General features: G+C 54.5%; 1 protein-coding gene across 9 annotated transcripts in view; it reads right to left on the reverse strand.

Annotated features, from left to right (window-relative positions):
- Positions 1–24289: 24289 nt before the first annotated feature.
- Positions 24290–26583, reverse strand: part of MAMLD1 (mastermind like domain containing 1) — a 117694-nt gene continuing 115400 nt past the window's right edge. For all 9 annotated transcript variants that reach the window (XM_059051091.2, XM_059051087.2, XM_059051089.2 and 6 more), the window contains one exon: positions 24290–26515. Coding sequence is in view for 4 of the 9 variants with exons in the window: in XM_059051087.2 (XP_058907070.1) it covers positions 25380–26515 (1136 nt within the window). In the remaining 5 variants the exon portion in view is untranslated. The remainder of the gene's footprint in view (positions 26516–26583) is intronic.

The following is a 26583-nucleotide window of genomic DNA, read 5'->3' on the forward strand; positions in this document are numbered from 1 at the left end:
GACGCAGAGACACAGAAAAGAAGGCCACGTGGAGATGGAGGAAGAGATTGGAGTGATTCAGCCCCAAGCTAAGGAACACCTGAGGCCACCAGAAGCTGGAAGAGACAGGGAAGGATCATCCTCTAGAGCCTTCAGACACAGCACGAGCCTGCTGTCTCCTTGATTTTGAAATTCTAGCCTCTAGAACGGAGACAATAAGTTTCTGCTGTTTTGAGCCGCCCAGTTTGTGGTAGCTTGTTCCAGCAGCTCTACAAAGGCCTTCCAGCAAGTCTCTGCAGACCCCTTACTTAGCCTTCTCTCACTAAAAGAGGGACAGACCACAGCCGTTTCCACCCACACACGGCATGACATGGTGCAGCAGCAGCCCTGCTCGAGCAGAGAAATGGGCTGCTGCTTCTTGCTTCTCGGCCTTTTCCTCACCTGCTCACTGAGAGCATGAGTGCTGGGGCCCCTCTGCTCCAGAAGGCCACTGGGAGAATCTAAACAAGAGGTGGGGCGGACAAGTCTGGATCACTTCCGCCCCCCGCCCCCCCCCCCCACGCCTCCTGCCTCACGGCAAACATGCTTTGCACACGGTGATCTCAGCAGCAGCTCCAGCCCTCTGCACACCCCCGCCTAACCAACCCAGGCTGGCCAGCGCAACCTTGGTGTATAAACATTAACCAGCACAGCCCCACTCCCCTCTCCCCACACAGAGCCATCAATGCTGCACCCTCCACCTCGCGGCACCCACTAGGCCAACAGGAAGTGGGGTGCAGTCAAGCCTGCGCCAGGTGGGTCTTCACTCAGTGAAGAGTGCGGAGCGAAGAGTGGTAACCGTGCGAACAAAATGCCCCCAGCCTGACGCCCACAGCTTCCGGTCTGTGGGCCATTTATTTGCTCTGACTCTGACAAGAGGGTCCATTTCTGGAGCCCTGAACATAGCTTCCCATATAGTATCTTATGAAATCCTCACAACTGCCCTGCAAGGTCAGAATGATCATTAGACCCATTTCAGAGATAAGGAAACAGAAGTTCAGAGAGGGTCGGGGGCCATCCTAAGGTCACGTGGCTCTTAAGTGGCACCCAAAGCACATTGAAGCCAGGCCAATCCTGTCCACAGCCCACGCGTGTGCCCTCCACTGTGGAGAGGGTGAGCTTGGTGCCTCGTCTGCTTGTCACTTCTAACACGGATGGGCTACTTCCCAAGGCCTCCAATTCCTAGGGGCAGGTGTGTGTGTGTGTGTGTGTGTGTGTGTGTGTGTGTGTGTGTGTGTGTGTGTGTGTGTGTGTGTGTGTGTGTGTGTCTGTCTCAGGAGTGGAGCGATCTAGACCTTTAAAATACTGTCCCCCTCTAAAATGCTTCTAACTTGTGCAAAAGCAAACAAAATCATCATTAGTTTGCAATTTCTTCCTGTTCGCATCTTTTATTACAGGCCAAATTAAGTTCTGCTTTTATGTGGGCCATGTACACTTTGTGTGTCCTGGGCCCTGTATAACCCACTTCCAGACAACATCCGTGCCCTGATACCCCCTTTTCTCCATTTTCAGTGCTTCTCGGGATTTAGAGAGCTGCTGCAGTTCCTGGGGGCCACACCTGCACCCCGGGAGCCCCGAGTTGCTGTCAGGACCAAAGGCACTCACGTTCCCTTCCCCAACTCGACCCCAAGCCATGCTGGGGAAAATGACGAATTCCACAGCCTCCCGGAGTTCTCAGGGCACCGCTGGCATGGAGCTCGGGAGCCCCTTCTAGAAATCCTCTCCAGGAAGCCTCTACTCCTTCAGGCCTTCATTCCGTGCGTGGGACTCATCCTAATTCCTCTCCTCCTCCCCTCTCCCACTGGGGGCTGCCCCTCCTTTATCACACAGGGTCCAGGGCACTACTGGACAACAGTTGCCACCCGTTCCAGGGCTCCGAGTCGCTGTAGAGACAGTTTCATTCTAGGGGAGAGCGCCAGACTGGGGGCTCTAGTCAATGCCCCCCACCCCCCCCCCCTGCTCTTCCCAGACGACGTCCCTTTGGGCCGTTCCCACAGGGCACTCCCCAAAGTTCCCAGATTCAGAAAATAAAAATACAGGTTGCCCAGTTACATTTGAATCTCATGTAAACAACGACTATTTTGAGCGTAAGTACATCCCATGCAATATTTGCGATATACTTATACCAAAGCGATGCCCTCACCCCCGGTTTGTTCGTTTGCTTCTCTGGAATTCAAACGTACCTGGGCGTCCTGTATTTAACCCCATACCTCGCACCCTGCAGCCCCATGATTCACACCCCACCTTGGTGTTTGCACGGGGCAGCAAGTCCCGCCCGCAGCCCGCGCTGGAGCCCGAAATGACTGTGTCAGCGGGAAGCCCGGGCCACTCACACTGCATCCTCTGGGCGCACAGAGCCAGGCCTTGGGCACAGCACTTCCTGGCTTCCAGTCTAATTCGGGGTTTTCTCGTCTTGCTCTCCACCGGGCTTTGGGAGCTTCTTGTGGGCTGGGGTGATTCACCTTGACTCTTGTCCCCCTCTCTCTCCAGCCAGCCCTCCGTAAAATGCCCAGCAGAAGTCGGGACCCAGGGTGGGGAGAGCCCAGAGGAACGCCCACAGAGATGAATGAGCCTCTGATGGCATCTAAATACAAAGGGCTGGGCCACTAGAATGGCGGGTCCCTAAGGGCAGGAATCTGACCCGTTTCCGCTCACCCAGCAGGTGCTCAGTAAACACACTTTGGCTTGAATCGGCGGTTGCGTTCACGGCGACTGCCCCCCCCCCCGTGTCGGCTACCCACCTCCACTAACACTTCGGAGCTGCCGGGTCCCCAGCTCCCATGGAGGAGCTGAGCTGGGCCGACAGGGCCCGGCTGTACGTCCGCGGCCGGAGGGCTGCGGAAGGGGCGCACGTAGTGGGGGAGCGAGCAGCGAGCCGGCGGCCAGCGAGGCGGGGGCCCGAAGGGGCGGCCGCGCACGTGACCCGGTGGCCAATAGGGAGGAGGCGAGGCCCGCGGGCAAGGGCACGGGTGGCCGCCGAGGCCCTGGGAGGGCCGTGCTTTTCCGGGGCGCTGGGGGGAGGAGGGGACGGGCTGCCCGGAACCGGCTGGGGCTCCCCCTCTAGCCGAGTCCGCCGGGGGAAGGGGAGGCGGCCCCTCAGCAGCCGGCCTGCCCTCCCTCCCGGGGAGCCGCCCTCTGATGTGCCGGGGACAGCTTCGGAGGCCCCCTCCTACCTGTTCCACACACCTGGAGCCTGAAAGAGGGGCAGAGAGGTACCCAAAGCCTAGGGGACGGTTAGTGAGGGAACCCCATATTGTCGTTCACGATCAGCTAGGCGGCGCTGGATCACTCAGCCCGCACCTCACAGCTCGCACCCAGTAGGTGCTTCCCAAGTATTTGCTGCTGAAGAAACACGTGAACGGTTGAATGAATGAATGAATGCATGAGGCCTCGGCAAGTGCTGCAGAGGCTGAGGACTGGCCTCTTGGGGGATGCTTCCCGATCATCATCGTGGGTGTCTCCATCTGAGGGGCTGTGAGCATTCTCCAGGGAAGTGTGACTTTTGCTGCTGTTCTCTTGTTCCCCAAAGGGGTGACCTCAAGCCAAATAACCACAGTGTCCCTTCGGTGGGGGGGATAGCGGAAGTCTGAACAATATGATAATACAAGTCTCCTTCTTGTCCCAATGTCCACTCCTTCCAGCACCGCTGTCCTCAGGCAGGGACCCTCGTGGGGTCCACACTGCCACACTTTAAGGGCCCTCCAGTTCAGCAAAGCCAGCTGCTGGACCTCCTTCTTCCACCAGAGGCACGGACCCCTCCCTCCCCTGGACCTCCTTCACTTTGTGTCATAGTTCCACCCTCCAGGCAGGTCCAGTGTCCTGGAGTCTGGGAAACCTGGGTTGAAATCGTGGCATCCCCACCCCCTAGCTTCTGTCTTTGAGCCTCTTTATCTGCATCTATAAAACTGGATGGTCATAATAGCACTAGGATCATTATGAGGCCTGAACGCAATGATTCCTATAAAGTGTCTGGCCCAGAAGTGGGCCTTGACAAATGGTAGTCCTGGGGCTGCTGGAGGGCAGGGGCTGGATCTTCTTTGCTCACCACCCCATCGAGCTCCGAAGCCTCTCAGACAGCCTGGTGCGAGTACGCACTCCAAGGAAAGGCGCTGAGTGAGCTGGGCAGGGCTGGGCTTGCAGGCTGCTGCTGGGGGAGGGAGGGAGGCTGACCAGTGTGGGGTAGTAGCTCAAAAGTCCCCACCACCGAGACTAGTTGGGTCTCTTTTAGAGCTGGGTGTGGAGAACTGCCTTCCTGGGAGCTGAACCCACAGACAGGAATCAGCGTGCTTGGCCGTCCCCCTAGTTCAGTGGCATAGACAAGATGGCTGCTTCTGGAGGGCTGGGCAGCCGGGGCTGGAGCTCAGGCAGCCTTGAAACCCCACTGCAATTTGCCTAGTGACCCAGATTTGTGGCCAGGAGCCGGTCTAACTCCCAGCTGGTTTGGCTGGAGCCAGGGTTTCCAGTTTTAGCAAATAAAAATACAGGATGCACAGTTAAATTTAAGTGTCAGATAAACAATGAATAATTTTGTAGTATAAGTATGTTCCATGCCATCTTTGGGACATACTTACACTACAACACTATTTATTGTTCCTCTGAAAATCCCATGTAACTGGACTCCCTGCATTTTCCCTGGCAAACCTAGCTGGAGCTTGTCCAGCCGCTGGGGATTGGAAGGGACTCAACCTTGGAGGAGTGGAGAGGGAGGGGACTGCTCCCACCCAAGGCACTTTGAATTGATGTCAGAACAATGGCATGGGTTGTTCTGTTTTTCTTTGCATAGAAAAAGAGCATTCCATGTCACTCAAAAGAAAACAGAGCGGTGGATTGCAGCTCTGCCTTGCTCGGCTGATGTTGACCCGGAACATGCCTGGATTCTGAAAGGGATATTGACTCTTAGACAAGTGGCTTTTTCATCTTTCTCTGCACCACGCCTTCTCATGGTTGGTGCCCACCACCCCGTGGCCTGTTTGAAACACACTCGGGATGGGATGCACGGTGGCCATTTGCCTCTCCAGAGGTCCCTGTTCTGCTGGGCTCTTTGGATGCTCCAAGCACAAGGGCCAGTTAGTCAAGTGGCTTGAGCGGCGGACTATGGAACAGATACTGAAAAACAAAGAAGCATCGGGCCTTTTATGCCACGTAATTTCTTCACAGCAACTCTGAGAGGCCATGCCATTATTCCCATTTTACAGATGGGGAAACTGAGGCCCAGACCGGGAAAAGCCTTGTGTGGTGTCATACAGGCCCCTGCCCTGTGACCCTTCTGCCTGCCAGCTTGCTCCATCCCTGCTCCAGGCCTCAGCTTCCCCATTTGGTAAATGAGGGGGGGATAGACGAGGTGATCCCTGAGGTCTGTGCAAAGATCGTCTTCTCACTCACCGTTTTCATGCATTCGCTAGCGGCAGGAAAGAGACTTCTCCGGATATTGGCCTTTGTCTCAGAGCAAGAAGACTGACCAACATTCATATTGCAAAACTTGGCCAGTAACACCCCGTCCCCCACAGCATGGGCCTGGTGGCTACATAAACACACTGAAGGTCAAGGGCTCACAGCGCTTCGTATGCAGGCTGCAGGCCACTGCGGAAAACCCTTGGACTTCAGGCCTGAGTAGGAATGGGGCAGTAGGGTTATAGCTATGTGCCCAAAATACTGTGCACATAACCCCCACGTAAGTCATGAAGCATGGGCCCGGCCTCTTCACCTGGACTCCACTGCCCCAAACATCATGAGGACACGGGAAAAAGCAGGTCTGAGAAGACTGGCTCTGCCCTCCCCTCCCAGACCCGCTCTGGCCCAGCAAGTGGCCAAGATGCCTCATAGACGCTGCCAAAGCGCCTGCCAGTGGGCGGCTGTTCAGCAGCGTGACTGGACTTGGCTGGGGCTGGGGACCAGGAAGCGACACTCTTTCTCAGTGGGGGCAGCGTTGTGGTCTCGGGACTTCAAGGCTTTCCCTTCTAACAGGGAAGAGCACGTCTGACTCCATATGAGATCCGTTCCTTTCACTTTAACCCTTTGTGCTCTGTTGCCCGTGCAGAGTCAGGCTGGCCCTGCAGCTTTTGTACAAGAATGTTGCCCAGAGCCTGAAATATACGGGGTAGACCATTCTCAGGACTCTGACCTTTAAGAGTCCATTCATATAGAGATAAAAAGTTGTAGAACAGAGAATAACATTTGTTCTGTTGGAGGTTTACAGGAACATCGTGACCTGACCTATGTGGATAGCGGCAGGAATGAAGGATTCCAGCACCAAGAAGTCTGCCGCAACCAACCTCGCCCCTCCCTCACCTTGCCTTTTAAACTGCTCTGCCGAACCCCTTTGAGAATTGGGGGTGGTTTGGGGGCAGGAGCCACCTGTCTTCTTGCATGACCCTGTAATAAACCTTTCTCTGCTCCAAACTCTGGCATTTCAGTTTGCTTGGCCTCACTGCGTCCAGCACACGAATTTGCATTCTGTTAACACCCCTTCTTCTTGCCCTGGCTGACTCTTGCCCCGTTCTTCAAGGGCCAGCTCAGGAATCGTCTCCGTGCCTGTTGCTCTCGGGGTGATTTCACTGTCACTCAGCGCGTCTCCCCCACAGGGCTGCGAAGGTGGAATCCACGTCTTTCTCATCTTGTTTTCCTGGAGTGGCCTTCTCCCAGCTCTTAGTGTGACAGGCTTATGACTTTCAAGTCTTAGCTTAAATGTCATGTCCTCTGAGAGGCCTTCATTGACCTCCCTGGCTAAAGCCCACCCCACCCTGGTTGTTCTTTTTTCAATGTCTACGCAGCACTCATCGCTACTGAAATCAAGTCATGTATTTGGTTTTCATGGGGGTGAAATTCCCGTAACCATCTGAACCTGTACAGTTCAGTGGCGGTTAGTATATTCACAGTGCTGTGCAAGTGTCACCTCTACCTAGTTCCAAAATATCCTCATCACCCCGAAAGGAAACCCAATCGCCATTAGCAGTCACTCTCCAATACCGCCTCCCCCAGCCCCTGGCAATCACTATCTGCTGTCTCTATGGATTTGCCTATTCTGGACATTACACATAAATGGCATCATGCAACACATGGCCTTCTGGGTCTGGCTACTCTCACTCAGCATAACGTTTTCAGGGTTCCTCCATGTTGTAGCAGGTGTTAGTACTTCATTCCTTTTCATGGCTGAATTATACTCCATTGTATGTATCTAACACAGCGGATGGACTTTGGGATTGTTTTCACCTTTGGCTATTGTGAAATACGCTGCTATGAACATTGGTGCACAGGTTTTGGTGTGAACATCTGTTTTCAGTTATTTTAGGTCTATAGCTAGGAGTAGAATTGCTGGCTCAAACGATCACTATTCAATGTTTAACTTTTTGAACAACTGCCAAACTGTTTTCCAAAGTGGCTGCACCTTTTCACCTTCCCACCAGAAATGCACAAGGTCTGCAATTTCTCCACATCCTTGCCAACAATTGTTATCATTTGTCATTTTTGTGTGTGTGTGGTACGCGGGCCTCTCACCGCTGTGGCCTCTCCCGTTGCGGAGCACGGGCTCCGGACGCACGGGCTCAGCGGCCACGGCTCACGGGCCCAGCCGCTCCGCGGCACGCGGGATCCTCCCGGACCGGGGCATGAACCCGCGTCCCCTGCATCGGCAGGCGGACTCTCCACCACTGCGCCACCAGGGAAGCCCACTGTGGTATTTTTAAATTTCTTCTTGTCCTTCCCTCCCGAATGTGGGATTCATGAGGTCAGGGGTCATGCCTGGCCTGGCCTTTCCTATATCCAGATCCTACCCCTGGCACGTGGAAGGTTCTCAACACATGGAGGTCAAGTCAATGCATGAGTGAAATTGTTCTTGCTGAATCCTCGGCTCACAGCCCAGGGCCTGGCACAGAGAAGGGCAGTAGTGGCTGTGTGTTGCGTGTCCTGACCCAGTGGTCCCAAGATGTGGTCTGGCCCCCAGGGGAAGGGGCTTCCAAGGACCACCCAAAGGGAAAGACCCCAGCCATGTGGTTTGTGGCTCAGAGAAGTGGTCCTGCCTCCATGGGACCTGGAGTAACAAGGCAGGGACTGGAGCTGGGGCTCAGCCCATGTCAAGGATCCCTGTTGCAAGTGAGGGTTTGCAAGGAGGTGAGTAAGCAAGGCCGCGGCACCCCAGGAACTCTGGCTCACAAGCTGACGGCTCCTTGGCAGTCCTCCTTCATAACTCATCCTGTAGCAGCCCCTTGGGAAGTTCCTTCTAGCCTGGCCTCCCCATCTCATGTTGCCCTTTGGGATTTGGAGACCAGGCTCTGGGCTATCAGCCTGCGGGGACTGAACCTCTTCAGATGCAACTCCCAGTAATTATCTCTCGGCTGCAACCACAGGGATGGGGGGCTCCTCTCACTGCCTGGTGGGAGAAGTGTAATAGGGAAGAACAAATCTGACTCCATATTCAATCGGTTTCCTACTTTAACCTTCTTCTTCTATTGCTTTTGGTACAAGTTAAGAATGTTGCCTCTAGCCTGAAATATACAGCATAGACCATTCTCAAGGCTCTGACCTTTTCCATTCATATAGAGATAAAAAGTTGCAGAACAGAGAATACCATTTGTCTTGCTGGAGGTTTGCAGGAACATCATGACCTGACCTACTTGGACAGCTGCAAGAACAAAGGATTCTGACACCAAGAAGTTTGCAGCAACCAACCATACCCCCTCTCCTTTTAATATAGAAGAAGCCTGAATTCTAACTTGGGGAAGATGGTTCTTTGGGATGCGAGTCCACCATCTTCTCGGTCTGCTGGCTTTCCAAATAAAGACGATATTCTTTGCCCCAGCAACTCGTCTCTTGATTTATTGGCCTGTTGTGCGGTGAGTAGTTTAAGCTTGGACTCGGTAGCAGTTTCTCCAAAAGTTAAGCACATAGAGTTACCCTGTGACTCAGCAATTCCACTCCTAGTTTTATACCCAAAAGAGCTGAAGATAGACGTTCAAGCAAAAACTTGTGCACAAATGTTCATAACACCATTATTCACAATAGCCAAAAGGCAGAAACAACCCCAATGTCCGTCAATGTATGAATGTATAAAATGTGGTATTTCATTAAACTATTAAAACATGAACTATCAAGTCAGTATGTTGTACACCTGAAACTAATATGTCAATTATATCTAAATTTTAAAAGAAGTAATACAGTATTGATCCATGCTACATCATGGATGAACCTTGAAAGCATTAGGCTAAGTAAAAGAAATCAGATATAAAAGGCCACTTAATGTCTGATTCCATTTAAATGAAATGTCCAAAATAGGCAAATATACAGGGACAGAAAGTAGATTACTGGTTGCCAAGGCCTGGGGGTAGGATGGGGAGTAATGGCTTAATGGGCACAGGGTTTCCTTTTGGAAACAATGTTTTAAAAATAGGTAGAGATGTTAGTTGAACAACATTGTGAATATACTAAACGCCACTGAATTTTTTTTTTTTTTTTGGCTGCGCCACGCTGCATATTCTGATAGGATCTTAGCTCCCGGACCAGGGATCGAACCCACGCCCCCTGCAGTGGAAGCGTGGAGTCTTAACCACCGGACCGCCAGGGAAGTCCCATTGATTTATTTTAAATGGTTAATTTTATGTCATATGAATTTCGCCTCTATTAAAAAAAAAAAAAGCAGTCTTCTCTACCCAATGCCCCTTTAGCCTCAGGATTGCAAGCCCTGAGTCACCAGACTTTGGCATAAGCGTCCGCTCAGGCCCTGTCACCCTGCTAACAGCTCAGGCGCACGGAGCCTCCCCGACCGCGGCTTCCTGGCCTTTGTCCATCACCTCAACTCGCAACGTCACTATGCCCACTTTACAAAATTTAAACAAGAAGGAAAGTTATTAACTCGTAACAGGAAGTCCAAAGGTAGGGCAGGCCCCACAACATCATCCAGCACTCAGGTTTTTCTGTCCCTCTTTGCTGTCAGCCATAGCACTCATCCAAAGGCCGACTCCCCTGGGGTCCCTAACATGACAGCAGATAGATAGCAATTCTGGCTCCGTGACTTCTTCTTTGCACCCATGGATGAAAGAGCCAGTAAAGGTTTCGATGGGCCTGCTTCGCTCACAGGCTCACCCGTGGAGCAGTGACTGTCACGGAAGGCAATGCCATGTGCCTTTGGCTTAAACCTAGGTTCCCGCTTTTCACCTTGAACCTCGGAACTGCATGTGTGGCCAGGACCCACCCGGTTCCCGCCCCCTCACCCCAGGCTGAGTCCGGCCTTCCCTTCTCGGGGCTCCCGCAGCCCCTGAGCCTCCTTGTCACAGCAGCGCTGCCACTGTGTGTTCATGGAGGGGTTTTTTTTCACTATGATCTCTGGGAAGATGGGGGGTGGCGGGGCGGCTGTCTTGGATGCTCTGTGGCCCTAGGGACCGTCCCAGAAGAGCTGCTTTGCGTTACTTGTTGAATGAAGGAGAGGATGAGTGAGCAAGTAGTTGGGTGGGTAAGAATGCCAGGGATAGGAAGGAGTGGGTGTGAGGGCAGGCCATTGCTACCGGCAGGTCCTGGCGTGTAGAGGCCAGAGATGAAGCGGGGTGTGCCTGCATGTGAGCTCCTGGAGCGGCTTGAAGTCCCCTGAATTCTCCTCCCGTCTGGAAGTCCTGAGCTGCAGCCACAGGGAGCCCTGGGTGACCAGAGGCCAGCCTGCTGTGGCTCCTTTAAGCAGCTGGGCCCGCACCAGGTCTGACCCATCCTCCCTCCCTCATACCGGCCTGTCCTGGCCGCTGACCTCACTCCTCCTTCGCCTGCCTGTCCTGTCTCACCCTCTGGATTTGACACACACTGGTGCCCTCTGGTTATTAATAATACTCCAGGGTCATGCTACCAGTGGCTGTTCTCGGAGAACTTTCTCAACGCCGGGCCCTGCGCCAGGGGCTGCACCAGGCGCTGGATCTCCTTCCAGACACGCAGTGACGTGGGAGTCATCACCCTGATTCCCAGAGGGCACTGGGTTGGGGGCGCAGGAAGAGGGGTGCCGCCTGAGGGGTGGCGACTCTGCGGCTGTGCCCGGAGAGAACAAAGCTCAGTTGAAGCCGAAGTCAGGGTGCAGCGCAGTGCAAAAGCTGCAGAGCCCTCTTTCCAGGGAAAACATAGGTGTGTCCCTGTAGAAAGATGGGCGACAATGGACCTGCTGGGAGTTGGGGACAGGAGCCCCGCCTCTTCAGCTCCCCATTTCGTGCTCAGTGGACCCTGAGGCTCAGCCTGTGCTCGAATCTCATCTCTGCCACTTAGTAGCTTGGTGCCCTGAGCAAGTGGCCTTAGCTCCCTGAGCCTCTGGTGGACCATCCGTAATGAGAGAGGGAGGGGGAGAGCCGGGAGAGTCTTCACCCAGCACACGCCCCTGCATTCCAAGGACCCCTTCAGAGTGAAAGCCTGCCCTGCATCGCCCGTGTTCCCTCCCCACCCCTGCATCCACCCATCCACTTATTCACGTGACAAATCTCTGTCAGGCACCAACTGCGTGCCAGGCATCGAGCTGGGCGTGGAGACCCCGCCAGGTCTCTGCCCTCATAGCGCACTTGTGATCATTCAGTGTCGGGAGAGTTGGACTAGGAAGGCGTCCCTCTCCAGCCTCCAGCCCTTGCCACAGAACCAACCCGTTCACATCTCCCCATGGCCCCCGCGCTTGCTGCAGGGGAGGCTCTGGGGTGCGTCTTGATGGCGCTGGGAGAAGGCAGATGATGCTAGGCCAGCCTCCCGCCCCCCCACCTCCCTTGGCCAGGCTTTGCCACGGTTCTGCTGGGGCCCTCAGCCGTGCGCATGTGCCGGACGGTCCTGAGCCCAGGCAGCTGGAGAACCCCTCCCTCCGCTGGGAAGCTAAAATCCCTTGAAATCACAGTCACTGTGGAGGGGAAGACGGCATTTGATTTACGAAAATCCTGTGCATATATGTCCAGCAGCCTTGAGTGACTGTCTGGGCGCTCTGTGGTTTGCCATATTCTCCTAGTCCGTTTGGGCTGCTATAACAAAGGAGCACAGACTGGGTGGCTTATAAACAACAGAAACTTATTTCTCACTGTTTCGGAGCCTGGAAGCTGAGATCAGGGTGCCAGCATGGCCGAGTTCTGGTGACAGCCCTCTTCCAGGTTGCAGACAGCTGACTTTTCGTCGTGTCCTCACGTGCAAGAGAGCAGAGAGGAAACAAGCTGTCTCGAGTGACCCTTATAAGGGCAATAATCCCATTCATGAGGCCCCACCCCACCCTCATGACCTCATCTAATCCTAATTACCTCCCAAAGGCTTCAACTCCAAATACCATCACATTGGAGGGAAGGGCTTTAATGTGTGAATTTTGGGAGGACACATTCAGTCCATAGCAGCCCCCTTCCCCTGCCATAGGCATGGGCGTGGCGGGTTAGGGGGGTGGCCCTCCAATGAGACAGCCACACCCTCCCTTCTCCCCCCCCCCATCCCTGAACTGGGCCAATGGGGCCCTACTTTGGCAAGCTGGGATGCCAGGTGGGTGCACGAGCCGCTCATGTGCTCACGGGTGCTAATGTGGCCTGCCAGCCTGGTTCTCATAGCACACACATGGAGGTACTTGGAGATCCTTAGCTGAAAAGGGTGGTCGGTTCTCTGATTATTGAAAAGTCAGCACACTGGCAGGAGCACGTCCTGTTGGTTTCACCTGGAACGCTTTTCCTTCCCCAGACTCTTAGGGGTCCTTCTTGCCTCATCGTACACATCACTTCCTCCAGGCGTGACCCCTCCCCCGGCCCCCCCGGCCCTGGCCAGTCCTGGCCTCCTCCCTTGCGCTTTCACAGTCTCTGGAGCTTGCCTTGGCCAAGACACCTACCAGCCTACCATCCTGTACTATCATGTCTTTTTCCACCATGACCCTGTGATCACTTCCTTACACCCCAGCTCCTGGCCAAGGGCCTGGCATAGAGTAAATGCTCCCGAGCATGGATGAGTGAGCATTCCACAGTGAGAGATGAGCCATACGGAGCCCACCAAATGCCTCTGATCGCCCAAGCACAGCCCTGGCATCTCAAGTGGTGGGATGCAGGGCCCATTGCCAGGCCTGGGGGCATGTCGGGGCCCTGGGTCGCTACCTGGCTGAGGTATGCAAGACCTTGAGCCCTCACAGGGGCCAGGAGCACAGACGGCCAGCCAGGGGCGGCACGAGGCCACCAGGAGGAACAGGTGCCAGTGCTGGGGCGGGGGGGGGAAGTGAGCACTGTCAGGAGGACCTCTGCCCCGTGGGGAAGGGGAAGTGGTGAGCACTTGTTAGTACTGAAAGGCAGCCTGGAGCAATGCCAGCTTTCTCCAGCTGGGATCCCTCCAGCCCATGCCCTGTCTTCCTGGAGTGTAAATTTGGCTCCAAAACTGGGGCGAAATAGTTACTTTAACTGGTCAGTAATGTAAAGATTAGGCTTTTCTGTTTGAACTGCCATGGATGTAGTATGCCTTCGAATGCAAACTCCATAGGGATTTTTGAGCTATAACATAAGGTATCAAAATGGCAACTTTGGGCTATGACCCAGCCCATCCTCGGGGGCTGCATCTCACTGTGTTCAGTTGTTAGGGAGACACAGCTGAAAAACATGAGGGGTGCTGGCATGTTGCGGGGGCCTGGGGAAGGTGACCTTCAGCGTCAGATGGGCTTGAATCTCCATCTCCCTTCCCTCCATAGCTTGACCTCCCTCCCCATGGATGAGACCTCTGGGAGCTTGAGCAGGCAATTCTTTTTTTAAAAAAAAAAATTAATTGTTATTTTATATTGGATTATAGTTGATTTACAATGTTGTGCTAGTTTCAGGTGTACAGCAAAGTGATTCAGTTATACACATACATATGACATATATATATGTATTATTGAGCAGGCAATTCTAATACTTGGGAACGATGCCTACCTTTGAGATGGGCGCAGGATGAGAGACTAAGGAAGGATGGCAGTCCTGGAATGCACCCACCAGGAGGGCTCTAGTTTGGACACTGAGTATCGATTGGCTGCTCCCACCCTTGGAGAAGCGCCCTCCCTCCCTCCTCTCTGGCCACCCCAGCTTCTGGGTCAGCCTTCCCCAGTCTGGACTCGACATGACCCCAAGCCATAGACTGACTCAGCCTGATAGCCTGTTCTGCTCGCTTGGCCACAGTGACACCTGGGCCTCCACGTGGGGCAGTGGTCTGGTTCCCGGGCCCAGGCAGGACTCTGGCAGGGGCCGCTGTCCTTCCGCAGTCTCTCGTCCTCACACCAGTCCTGGAGCAGGTGTCATCATCCCCGAGTATTAACATCACCTGCTCAAGGGCCCAACGGTCTGCTCAAGGGTGAAGTCAAATTGCGGAGGGAGGTTGTATTGGTTTTCTGGGGCTGCAATAACAAAGTCCCACAAACTGTAAACAACAGAAATGTATCGTCTCCCAGTTCTCGAGGCAGGGTTGGTGTTTTCTAAGGGCTGTGAGGGAGAGTCTGTTCCAGGCCTCTCTCCCAGCATCTAGTATTTTGCTGGCCTTCATCTTCACTTGACTGTCTTCTCCCTGTGTGCTTGTCTGTGTCCAAATTTCCCCTTCTTTTAAGGGCGCCAGTTGTATTGGGTGAGGGCCCCACCCCACTCCAGCCAGACCTCATCTTACCTAATCACATCTGCAACGACCCTATTTCCAAAGAAGTTTACATTCCGAGGTCCTGGGGGTTAGGATTGTAACATGTGGCTTTTGGGGTGGAGGTGGGGTATGCAATTCAACCCATAACAGAAGTGAGTGGAAATTTCAATTCGTCCGATACCAAAGGCCGCCTTTGACCCCAATATGCTGGTGCTTGCTCAAATTTTGTCTCCCTAACAACTGAAGAGAAGGAACTGCGTTCCCTGGGCCTCCACTGGAGGACTTGGAGTGAGCGAGCCCAGTACCACCCTTCCAGGGTGCCTTTGCTCAGGGCCACCTCCTGCTGCTTCACATGCCTTGGTCTCCCATGTCCCAGCCCACCCCCAGCCCAGGCCAAGTCCAGGGTAGGTTTCAGCTCCCCAGTTTGTTCTAGAGTGAGTCCTAATTTTGATATCCCAGCCTTTCTTCCAGAAGGGAGGACTGGGAGCCCTCCCGCAGAGAGGATTCCCATTGGTCTACTACCCAGAGCCCCAGAGCATCCCTAGTGGTGCTTGGGTTCGGTTTCTATGGGCGCCCTTCCTGCATTTCGTCGTCCCCCCCATCTCTGGCTTTCCCTAGACTGGGAGAGACATCATTCTGGCCCAGGCTTCCGTGTCTGTTGGAAGCCTCCAGACTGCGCCTTGGAGAGCCACTGCTGGGTGGGGGTGGCGGGGGGCACGTGGAGCCCTTCCCTGGAAACGTGCCTCCTCGTTTGTGCGGGCTGTGTCAGTCAGAGCCTAAGGTTTCTATGATTACGTCTGCTGCATGCTAACCGCTCATTTATTCGCGACTCCTCTCGGGAAGGCACCTGCGATTTCATTCCTTCCAGCCACACTGTTACACTGCTCTACCCTATTTCTGTTTAACAGTTGGAGCTCTGAAGTGCCTTGATTAGAATAATCAATTCTGTACCGAGAAACAGCCTCCCCGGGAATGCAGAATCCAGCCAAGTGCCCAGATGCGGAGTAAACAGACCTCTCCTCCCAGCCACCTACCCCAGACCTCCGGAGAGCCGTGCGTGGTGGGCCCCCCAGTCCCCAGGTCCTGCCACTGTGAAAAATGAAAGGACAATCAGGAGTGTGTGATAACAAGATGTGACTCGCTCACCCTCCTGGAGCAGGACAGCTGCTTTCCCGGCGTGAGGAATCTCACTCGATCCTTGCAAGCATTCTTCAGGGCAGGTCTCATTATGACGCCCATTTTACCAATGAGTAGACTGAGGTTCAGAGGACGTAAGTAGCTTTGGGATAAGATAGTTAGGAAGTGGCAGCGGGCAGATTTAAACCCAGATTGTCTGGCTCCAGGGCCCCAGAAGAGAATCACCCTGCAGAGCTGAGTGTTGGTGCTAGAAAGAACTTGAGGATTTGATCAACCCCCTTCGTCTCTAGCTGAGGAAACTGATGCCCAGGGAGGGAGGGGAACCTGCCCAAGTTCACAGAGCAAGTGTGATGTCACACGTCCCCACGGTGGGTGGGTGGGGGGGGTGAGTCGAAGGGCACTGGTGGCGGGTTTAGGTGAGGTGAGGTCCACTCGCTGCTGCCCCTTCAGGGACACCTTGCAGGGGCGCGGCTGCCAGAGGCGGTGGGCAGTTGTACCACAGAACAGAGGAGGAATGTGGTCTCTGGCAGAGGTCAGCTTCTGGCCGGCCCTGGCAGGTGGTGACTTCCCACCAGCGGCACGGGACCAGCTGTCCCCTTCCTGCCATGGGCAAACCTCGGTTTTCCCCCAAGTCCTCTCGGGTATCATTTGCAACCAGAGCCTGAGCTCCTGATGCCCACAGGAAGAGTTCTTAGCCATCCGGGAGGTCTGCCTGAAGGACGACAGACGCTGGACCCTCTCCTCAAACTTCGTGAAGCCTGAACTAGGCACCTGAGGAAGCCCCCTGAAGTCTTCACGCCCGGAGCCTTGCAGGGACCACTCAGGACCTGCCGAGCTTCTCATCCGCAGAACCTCGACTGGTGACTTTTATAAGAGCTGACGTGGTGGACTGATGGCACTGGGAGCCGGACTGGAGTGGACTGGGAGACAGTGGGAATGAAGAATGGCCGCAGGCTGTGAAAGGAAGAGGGGAAGCCAGGCAGTTGGCTCAAGCGAGTTAAGGAGTTGGGGGAGGGAGATACTAGAGAACCATCTAGAGAAGGGAGAAATTGACAGGGCAGCCGTGAAAGAGCAAAACCGTAGGAGCAAAGCTCTTTCGAAGGTGACAGGACTGGGATCCAGGATCCTGGGGAGGGGCACGGGGCCAGGTCGCCTGTGCTTACAGCGGGGAAGGCAGGTGAGTGGTTACAGTTATGAGTCCTTGGTAAGTATGGCGACCAGAAGAGGAGACAGTTCTGGTCTGATTGTTTCCACTTGTGGGTGGGAGGGAGGGGAAAATGTGAAATACTTGTTTAGGGAAGTGGAAAAACACATGTACTTGGGGAGTGTAGTTGGAAAATGGACGGCGTGGACGGCTCAGATGGTGTGGATTGTTCTTATTCTAATTAGGAAGACAGATAACAGCATCTCCTGGCATCACTACTGGGCGTCTGCATCTTGCATTAGCCCTTCCTGCCTGGGGAACCTTGACTGAGGCACTTGAGTTGCCCGGGATCACACCACCAGAAAGGGACTGAGCTGTGACTCAAACCCAGAGCCTGCATGCAGCCTTCCCCCCGGGCCACGTGGCCTCTATTCACCAGAGAAAATGTCAAATACCAAGAAACAGCCAACGTGCTTCTGCCGTTAAGTTATTGTTTGGGAAAACATGCCTTTGGGGGCCCTGCACTTTGCCTCATGTTCATTTCTGGTTCTTCCAGCCTGGGTTTGAGAGACTCGGGAACGCCCCCTGGGCTGTCCCTGCCAGGTTCCCAGGCTCTGCTTCTTTCCTCTCCCCAGTCCTTGGGCAGCTTGTGTCTGGCACCTCCGAGCCCCTCTCTTGGGGCCTGGAGCCCAGCCCAGCCCGGCTCAGCTCTGTGCATCCACAGTCTTGAAGAGAGACAGCCTTTGTCAGGCTCTGTGGGATCCTTCCCTCATTTTCCCAGAACTACGAGGGGTGAGGCCTGGGACTCTCTGATGATCAAAAAAAAAAAAAAAAAAGCACAAAAACCCAAAAATACCACCCCCAAAACAAACAAACAAAAAGCTTCTCCAAGGACTTTGAAGAGACTGGAAGAGGGTCAAGCTTCCACCTCACCAGGCACCCATTAAAAACACTCAGCCCAGTGCCGGGCGCTCACAGAGAAAACACAGCAAAGCGCTATGATCGGTACTGAAAAGAACTTTAGAGGCAAAGATATTTGAAGCCAAAGACAAAATCTCTCATCAGAATTTTTTGGGGGAAATCTTCCGTTTGTAAAAACGTTGGCAATGAACTCAAATCAGAACATGACACTGAGTGCCCCGCACTCCCGTCCTTGTCGTAGCTGCATCCCGCGGGACGCGAGCCTCTTTGGTGGATGCGAGAATACGGCCGCATGTCTTGAAGGCATCCGTGGAAGCCAGGAGAATCACAGAGGTGTCCAGTTGACTTTATGGGTGAATTGAAGCTCTGCTTCGTCAAGGAACATTTTGGGAGACCGCCTGGGGCCTTTCTGATGTTCTAGCGCTGCCTGCCTCTTCTGGGTTTGTAGCAGGCCATTTTGATGACAGACTTGCGTTCTGCCGACTTTAATGAGCACATGCCCCACACCGCACTGTGACTGCGTGGGGGCCTGGTCGCGTTTGCCTGCTAGAGTTAGAACAGGAATCCGAGAACCCTCGACACTGGCCATGCGTACGGGCCTCATTTCTGTCCAACCGGGACGCCCTTCAGCAAAGGCGTTGAACAAAATGCTCGCAGACGGCTCTCAGATGGGAAGTGGGGAGCTCGCTTAGCTTTCAGCTTCCCTGGAGCACCTTCCAGTGTGGCCCCAGCCCACACGCAGCCTGCACGGGACTCTAGCCCCAAGTGGGGAGGTGAGACTTGCTTGTCTACTTCTGGCTCTTTCTTCCTTTTCCCACCATCCCTTTGGCCTGAAGTGGAGTCGGGGCGGTGGGGGAGGGGAGCCCTTACCGCCTCTTTTTCATCTTCTCTGGAGTTTCTGCACCTCTAGCACGTAAGAGAGAGAGAGAGACAGAGACAGAGAAAGAGGGAGAGAGAGTGTGCGTGTATTAAAAGGAATTGTCACCACTGCGCCACCAGGGAAGCCCTCACCCTTGTACTTTTAAAAATTATTTTCCCCCAATATTTGATTATGAGAAATTTTAAGTCATCAGAAGAGTGCGAAGAAATGTATATTGAATCCTTATAGACCCACCTCCTAGATTCTAAGATTAACACATTTTTCTACTTGCTTGATCACTCTCTCTCTCTACCCATCCATCAAGCATCTTTTTTTATGTGTTTTGAAGTCAGTCGCCGACATGAGTATACTTCACCCCTAAGCAATCCAGCAGATCATTAACTAGAGTTCAATATTTCAGATTTTTCTATTTTAGGCAAAAGGTACTTAACAACAAGATGTCCTGATCTTCAGTGAACCATTCTCTGAGTTTTGGCAGTGCATACACACGTGTAACCCACAACCTTAGCAAGACAGAGAATTGACCATCACTCCAGAAAGTTCCCTTGTGCCCCTTTTCAGTCAACCCCCATGCTTGTTCTGATTTTTTTTCAACCACAGATGACTTTTGTCTATTTTACCACTTTAAGTAAATGGAATCATACAGGACATGTGTTTTTGTGTCTGGCTTCTTCCTGGCAGCATAACGCATTTGACACGTGGCCGACGAGTATCACTCTGTGTTGATGCTGGTATTGCATTGCATGGCTACACTGGAGTTGGTTTATCCCTTCTCCTACTGATAGACACCCGGGCTGTTTGCAGGTTTTGGTTGCTGTGAATGAAAGTGTCATGAATTCTCGTACTTGTCTTTTTGGAGACATTCTACTACTTTTATTTCTAAGTATTGAGTAAATCACCCTTTGTCTGTCATGTGTTCCAAATCTTTGTTTTCTAAATTTGTCATTTATCTTCTGACTTTCATGGTGTGTTTTCCTGTATGCAAGTTTCAAAATTCTATGTGGGCAATTTAGTCAGTTTTTTTTCCTTTATGGCTTCTGGATTTCATGTCATGATAGGAGAAGGTTGATCGACCCTGATATTATAAAAATACCCACCCTTGTTTCCTTATAGTGCTTTTCTGGGTTCTTTTTTTTCTATTTTAATCTTCGAATCATCTGAATTTATCTTGATGTCAGGAGTGAGGTAGAAGACCCAGATTTATTGTGCAGATGGCCAGTCAGTTTTTCCAGCACTGTGTATCTGAAATACCACCTTGCTCATTGTCTCAATTCCCATATATGCTTTTTATCTATTTCCTTTCCACTGACTCATCTGTCTTTTCCTGTGTCAGGGCCACATTGTTTTAAATATAGTAGCTTCACGATACATTTTAATATCTGGTAGTGCTAGAACCCTTTCTCGAGTCTTCTTTTTTAGAAGCTTCCTGGCTATTCTTGCCTTGTTGACCCACCGGATGAGTCACCTTGAATCATTTTGTCATGTTCCAGAAAGTAATCCTGCTGGGATTTGTATTGTGATCACAGAGATTTTGCAGATGGATGTGGGGGAGAAATCCCATCTTCCCAGGATACAGAGGGGTGAGAGAAAGACAAACATCGGGGATGACTCCCAGGTCTGGACTGGGGGACCAAGTGGATTTGGGTCCCTTAGCAGGCTATGATGACTGCTTTCCCCTGAGCAGGAGGATGCCCCGGCTTGCAGGCACGATGAGGAGTTCAGCTTAGACCTCCAGAACTGGAGATGTCCAGGGGAAGTCCTCATGGAGAAGGAGGCCTTCCACACCGGCCGCCCTCATTCTTTCTGGAGTCCATCCTCCACGTGGGTACAGGAGTGACCCAAGGCTTCCCCCCACCCCCCGCCGCAGCTTGCATCTTGCTCGTTGGCCCCACCCACTGACTTCTTTTCCCTTCCTCCCTGCTTTTGTACATGATATTCCTGGAATATCCCTGCCTGAGCTCTTTGCGTGGCTCGCTCCCTCCCATCCTTTAATCTCAGCTCAAATTTCACTCCCTGAGCGTTGTCTTTCCCAAGTGTCCCCACCTGCGTCACCACACTGGAGTCTCTCACTCTCTGCCCCTTTTGTGTTTCCTTTGCAGACCTTAATGCAACGTGTTACTATGTTCTTTGTTACTGTGTCAGTCATCTGCCCCGCTGTCAACTCGGCTTGGCCATATGGGCCAGTTATTTAATCCAATACTGATCTGCTGCTGTGAAGGCATTCTGTAGCTGGGGTTAACAGCTATAGTCACGTAAGGTGAAGGAGACCCCACCCTGAATAATCTGGGTGGGCCGCAGCCCATCAGCTGAAAGGCCTTAAGGGCAAAACTGAGATTTCCTCGAGGAAGAGAAAATTCTGTGGACTTCAGTGTCAACTCCTGCCTGAGTTTCCAGCCTGTTCTTCCTGATAGCTTGTCCTGTGGGTTTCAGACCTCAGCCTGGGATTAACACCACCGGCGCCCCTGCTTCTCCGGCCTTAGGAATGACACTCCTGGCTTTCCTGGGGCGCTGGCTTGCAGATGGCAGATCATGTGGCTGTGGAGAAAACACCCCCCCACACACACACCCCTCCCCTGCCCCCCCATCTCCGCCTGGCTCTGTTTCTGTGCCTGACCTTGACAGACGCACCCCCTGGTGTACTCCAAGAGGCTGGGGACCATGTCTGTGTGCCTCCCGGTGCCTGGCACAAACATGCTTGTTGAATCACGGAATGGCCACACACGGGAGAAGCCAACAGCATGTGCTTTTTTCCAGCCTCGTGTCCACTGCCAGATCCCCTGACTTTCTAGGGTGAAGGGGGACAGATGATAAACAGACCTCCAGGGACCTGAGCCTGCTCTAAGGGAGGACGGAGGCTCTGGGGGTCTCACACACCTCCCTGGGGGCTTCTGGCATTTACCCCGGGTCTGGTCTCAGAGGTGGGGAGCGGGGTGATGGGACAGGGTATGTAGTCACCGGACTCCCAGCTGGTGACTGCGGGTCTTTGCGGGGAGGCCTCAGGCCCCACCTGCAAGCTCCTCCCAGCCCTCCCAGTGAAGGAGCTGTGCAGGCCGGGGCCTGGGAGGGGCTCCCATCAAGGCTGCTGTCTGATGCAGGCTGAGGGTGAACCCTCTTGGTGGGGCACATCCAGCAGCCTCCAAACTCTTTCACTTTTTTCTTCAAGTGGCCTAGAAGGCTTCAGCCCAAGGTGCAGACCGGTCCGGCAGCGATCCCCTGGGGCCTGAAACTTAGGGTCCCGCCCAGACATATTATGCTCTTTGTGGCTGGACTGTGAAGATGCTGAGATGCTGGGGTGCTGGATGAGGGCTCGGGGACTTGCTCGTCTCCCAGGGGAAGGAACTGGAAAATAGGGAGAGAGGGAGAAGCCCTATTGGGTGAGAGGGAGCTACAGAGCGACAGGGGGGAATGGACCTCGGAGGGGAAGAAGCGTCCCAGGGGACCGTGGCTCCCAGGAGCCCAGGGGCGGTGCTGTTCTGGAAGGAGGGAGAGTCCTATGCTGCTAAAGGGTCAAGTCCACTGAGAACTGAGAAGCTTCCATTGGGTTTAGGGCTGGAGGGAGTTGGTCCTTCGGCCAGTGTCCCCCGGGAGGAGCGGGGCCAGGAGCCAGAGGGCTCTGGGCTGAGGAGTGAGTGCGTTAGAGCTGGCGCTGGCTGGCCTGAGGTGGTGAGGACCTTGCTCGCGTGGCCCAGGTCAAAGGCCCTAGGAAGAATCCAGGAGAGGGGAGGCTGACGGTGCAGGCGGTGCAGGAGAGAGGGCAACAGGGAGGGAAAGGCCTGCTGGGGCAGTGAGGCCAGGCTGGGGTCAGGTAGCAGCAAGTGCTGCGCGTGGGCGCTGCCCGCACTGGTTCAGCCTTGAGGTCACCACGTGGTTGAGGTGAGACGTGAACCCTCTGGGAAAGGAAGGCGGGACAGTTCAGCAGGCCAAGCTCAGCTTTTATTTCGGGACTCCGAGGGCTAGCAGAGCTGAGTGGGGACAGCTGTGGCTCCTGAAGCCCTGTGGCAGGCTGGGGAGGCCCCGCTTCACGGGCTGGCTTTCAACACCCCAACTGGCTGGCTGTGAACAGCAACAGTCTCTGGGCAGGTGGGTCCAACCCTTCCTGCCCCTGGGCCCGCTGAGGTGAAGGGACAGGAGAAGTGGGCCCAAATGCCCCGGTGTGGCCCTGAGGGGCAGCCAGGGCCTGCCTGGGGCCTGGCACCCCTGGGGCGCTTCAGTCAGCACTGGGGGAACAGAGGTCAAGCCCGAGACACAGAGTCGTGATTAGCGCTGAGGGACACCCGCGGGACATATCCATTCCCCAGACCTAAGAGGAACGCTCTGCAAGGAGCAGGAGGGGCCTTGTGCGCAGGTGGGCCAATTGCCCAGGCTTCGGGGCCGTGACTGTCTCCACCACCCCTCTGGCCCACGGACTCGGGACGCCTGCTTCCCCCTGTGGATCTTTGCCCTCAGCCACAGCCATTGAGAGTGGCGTGTGGCGGCATCTTCTTAGAGCATTTCAGGTTCTGCTGGACAGGACAGGACAGGCCTGCCTCAGTGTACCTGGCTTCCTCAGCCCCCAAAGTTCCAAAATGTGTTGGAACATTTTGTACCTTGAGGATGAGGATATAAACTCTCCCTGCCAGTTAGGGGACTAAATGTGTGTATTCAGTCTGGACCACACCTGATCCCAGCTGGTGCTTCAGCTGCGCTCTTACAGCACACGTTCCATCTACAACGCCCCTGCCACCTACCGACGCGCCAGATCCTGGCCACCTCGTGGGAAAGGCACAGGTCCCACCCATCTCTTTAGGGTCCCCTTCAGAATGAGGCCACATTTCGATGAAGCTCTGTGGAAGCCACTTTCTTGCTGTGAGGGAGGGGCCCGAGTGTGAGATGACAGGAGTCCCTGCTGTTTCCGTGCAGTTTCAATTGGAAACCGCCTGCAGCCAAGATGCTGGCTGCAACTGCCGGCGGGGAGGGCGGGGAGAGGAGGAGGCCGAGCGGGGATTGGGTAGCAGGTCGGGGCGGGGCTTCAGGGGCGGGGCTACTGGAGCTCGAAGGGGGCGGGACGGCGGCACAGCCCCTGCGTCCTCTGGCCACCGAGCTCTACCCCCTCCAGAGCTAAGGACGAACAGGGCTGGCCTTAGCGTAGACTTTGGGGGAGGGTTAGGGGACAAGGAGGCGGGAAGACCCTTCTCTCCCGGGACCACGCCATCACCAGGCTCTTCCTGACGCTCTCTGTGAAGTGATGGACAACCTCCAGCCGCCCTATGTGGGTCCCCCTTACGTGGGAGGAGCTGGATCTTTCGTTGGGTCTGTCACCCTCTCAGTGGAAAGAGGATGGTGGTGGGAGAGTCTAGATTCTCAGCGCAAGCCTCCCCCTGGCCCCTGGCCCCTGGCCCCTGCCCCCAGCGCAGAGTCACCTTAGCGGCTCCCCTGTTTTGTCCTCTGTAGAAGGAGGCGTTCGAGTCAGAAATGATGTGCTCCCATGCTGTGATGTGAAAGGATCGCGGCGCTACACAAACTTCTCACCCCTCTCCCCTCGGTGCCCAAGCATCCTCAGACAGGGAGTGGCCTCGGAAAGGCCCGAAGACACTAGCGGGCTTAGCTGACAGGGGTTTGTAGATACTGAATGCTCCCTGGAGAAATGAAAACATAGAGGCACTTTTCTCCTGGCTGTTTATTACAGTACGAAGAAAAAACGCACTGGTTTGAAACAGACGCCAGATTTCAAATGCAGAGGCGAAATACGAGGTGGCAATTAAAATGTGATTACACAGAGTCTGGACACTGAGAAAAGTTTACAGGACAGTGGGTGTGGGTTTTCTATAACAGACACTTAAATATACATGACGATAATTGCAGATAGAAACCATCAAAGACAAAGCCCGAATCAACAATTAATGTTTACAGACTCGTTTTCCCCCAGACCGCAGAGCCTTCCATCAACACAAATACCCAAAGGCTTTAAACCAGGAACATCTCACCTCCACCCTGCAAGGTGCTGCTGGAGTAATGTCGACCGTCTGAGGGATAAAAGGAGGGTACTCAAGATCCTCAGAGGGGGTGCCCAGCTCACACATTCTCTCTTTGCTGCTCCCAAATCTACAGAACTCTCCGGCCTCCTGGCAAAGAATTCCTCTGAGGGGCACTTAACGATAAAACGGCTTGTGCTGTAATATGCTCACCAGGCAAGAGCTAGCAGAGACTGAAGGGTTTGCGAAAGAGGTTAAGAACCACACGGGGCGACAGAAGTTTTAGTGGAAATGGGAATAAATGGCCAAGTGAGTTTCTATTTGGTATTTGTCAGTTTGCACAACACCTCTTGATCACATCCAGCACTGCATCGAAAGTGTACATGACTCCACCACCTGGTTGATAAGGTATGGCTGGCTGGAGTGTGCAAGACAGCCTGCGTGTTTGCAACAATGTAGACTAAACACAGACAATGCGCAACGGACACAACTCTACTGAAAGGAAAGCCGCCACTTTATTTACAAAGTCACAAAACGAAGTATAAATACTTCTGTCGTGAGTGTTTAGGAAAACCATTTACAAAATTTTCTGATATGTACAGGTAGCTTGAAAAATCACCAGCTTTCCATTTTGTCACAGGCAGAGAGAGGGGTGGGCGCGGGCTGACGCCCCTCAAATTGTAATGAGGCAACAAGCGTGTGGCTACGTGGGACCAGCTGCGAATTTGCTGTGGACTCGCACCACTCCCCGGAGTGATGGCCACGTGGAGCTTTCTCTGGGCATTTAAAGCTCGCCGACGTTCTGGGGGGTGTGGCCGGCCTGCTCAGGGACGTGGCCGGCACCCTGGGCTGCGGCGGTCTGGGCAGCAGCGTGCTGTTCTAGAATGTCATCGATCAGCCTCAGGTTGCACACCCAGTCTTCATCTGGGCTCACGCCGGGGCCTTTCAAGAGAGCTTCGATGAAATCCACCTCAGTGCAGTCAGGGGGTGAAATGAGATCGTTCAGCGAGGCCTGGGGCAACAAGGCATAGGGTGGCAACTCAGGGGGGCTCCCCATGCTGTTGAAGGGACCAGGGGACGGGCTGGCAGCGATGGTGGAGGAGGCGGCGGCGGCGGCGGTCACGGAGCTTGGTGGCTCGATGCCCTGGATGGGACTCATGGGCCTGAAGCTGGCCATGCCTTGCTGGAGGGGCTTGGTGGCGTGCAGCACAGGCACAGGACCCCACAGCGGGCTCTGTCTCAGGCTCTGGTGGGCCGGCAGGCCGAAGCTGGGGCTGGCGGGGGCAGCACCCACCTTCTGGCCGGGTCGGCCTCCCGGGGCCACCTGCCTGGGGGACACAACTGCCTGCTGTGATGGAAACGCTGGGGCCCCCGAGGGGACGCTCACGGGGGCCTTGGCAAAGAGGGCGTTGCTATGGAAATGCTGCTGGATGCCATGGGCTGCTTGCCTCGGGGGTGGCCCCCTCGACACCGCGGTGCTCACCGCTGCTGCTGCTGCCACCCAGGCAGCGTTGTGGAGCACGGTGGGCACTCCTGGCGCGCAGGGCCGTCTGAGCTGCTGGGGACTCAGGGGCTGGCTGCCCAGGGGGCTGGCACAGAAGCCGGGCAGGGGCACTCCCGTGGGGGCGGCCTTGGGAATCCGCGTGCGCCGGCAGGTGGACCCGAGGCTGCCCGCGGGGTCGTGGCTCAAGCGCAAGGGTGTGGGAAATGGGGGGCTGGAGCTGAAAATCCCTTGCTGTTTGCCTGGAGTTGGTGAGGTCAGGCCCACGCCCTCCCGGCTCTGGTGCCTGGTGGGTGGTGGGACCATTCCTGGACTCAGACTGCTCTGGAGGAGCGCAGCTCCAGGTGGCAGCGTGGGTTGGCTGGGGGGGGAGCTCGCCTTGGTCCGGCTACACTTGGAGGTGACTTGATCTTGGACGGCTACAGAAAGAGAGAAGTGGGGGTCAGTTCCAAAGGCGTCTTCAACTTGGGCCGCAGCTGCCGGCGGG

The sequence above is a fragment of the Kogia breviceps genome, chromosome X, assembly GCF_026419965.1.
Source record: "Kogia breviceps isolate mKogBre1 chromosome X, mKogBre1 haplotype 1, whole genome shotgun sequence".
Taxonomy (NCBI): Eukaryota; Metazoa; Chordata; class Mammalia; order Artiodactyla; family Physeteridae; genus Kogia; species Kogia breviceps.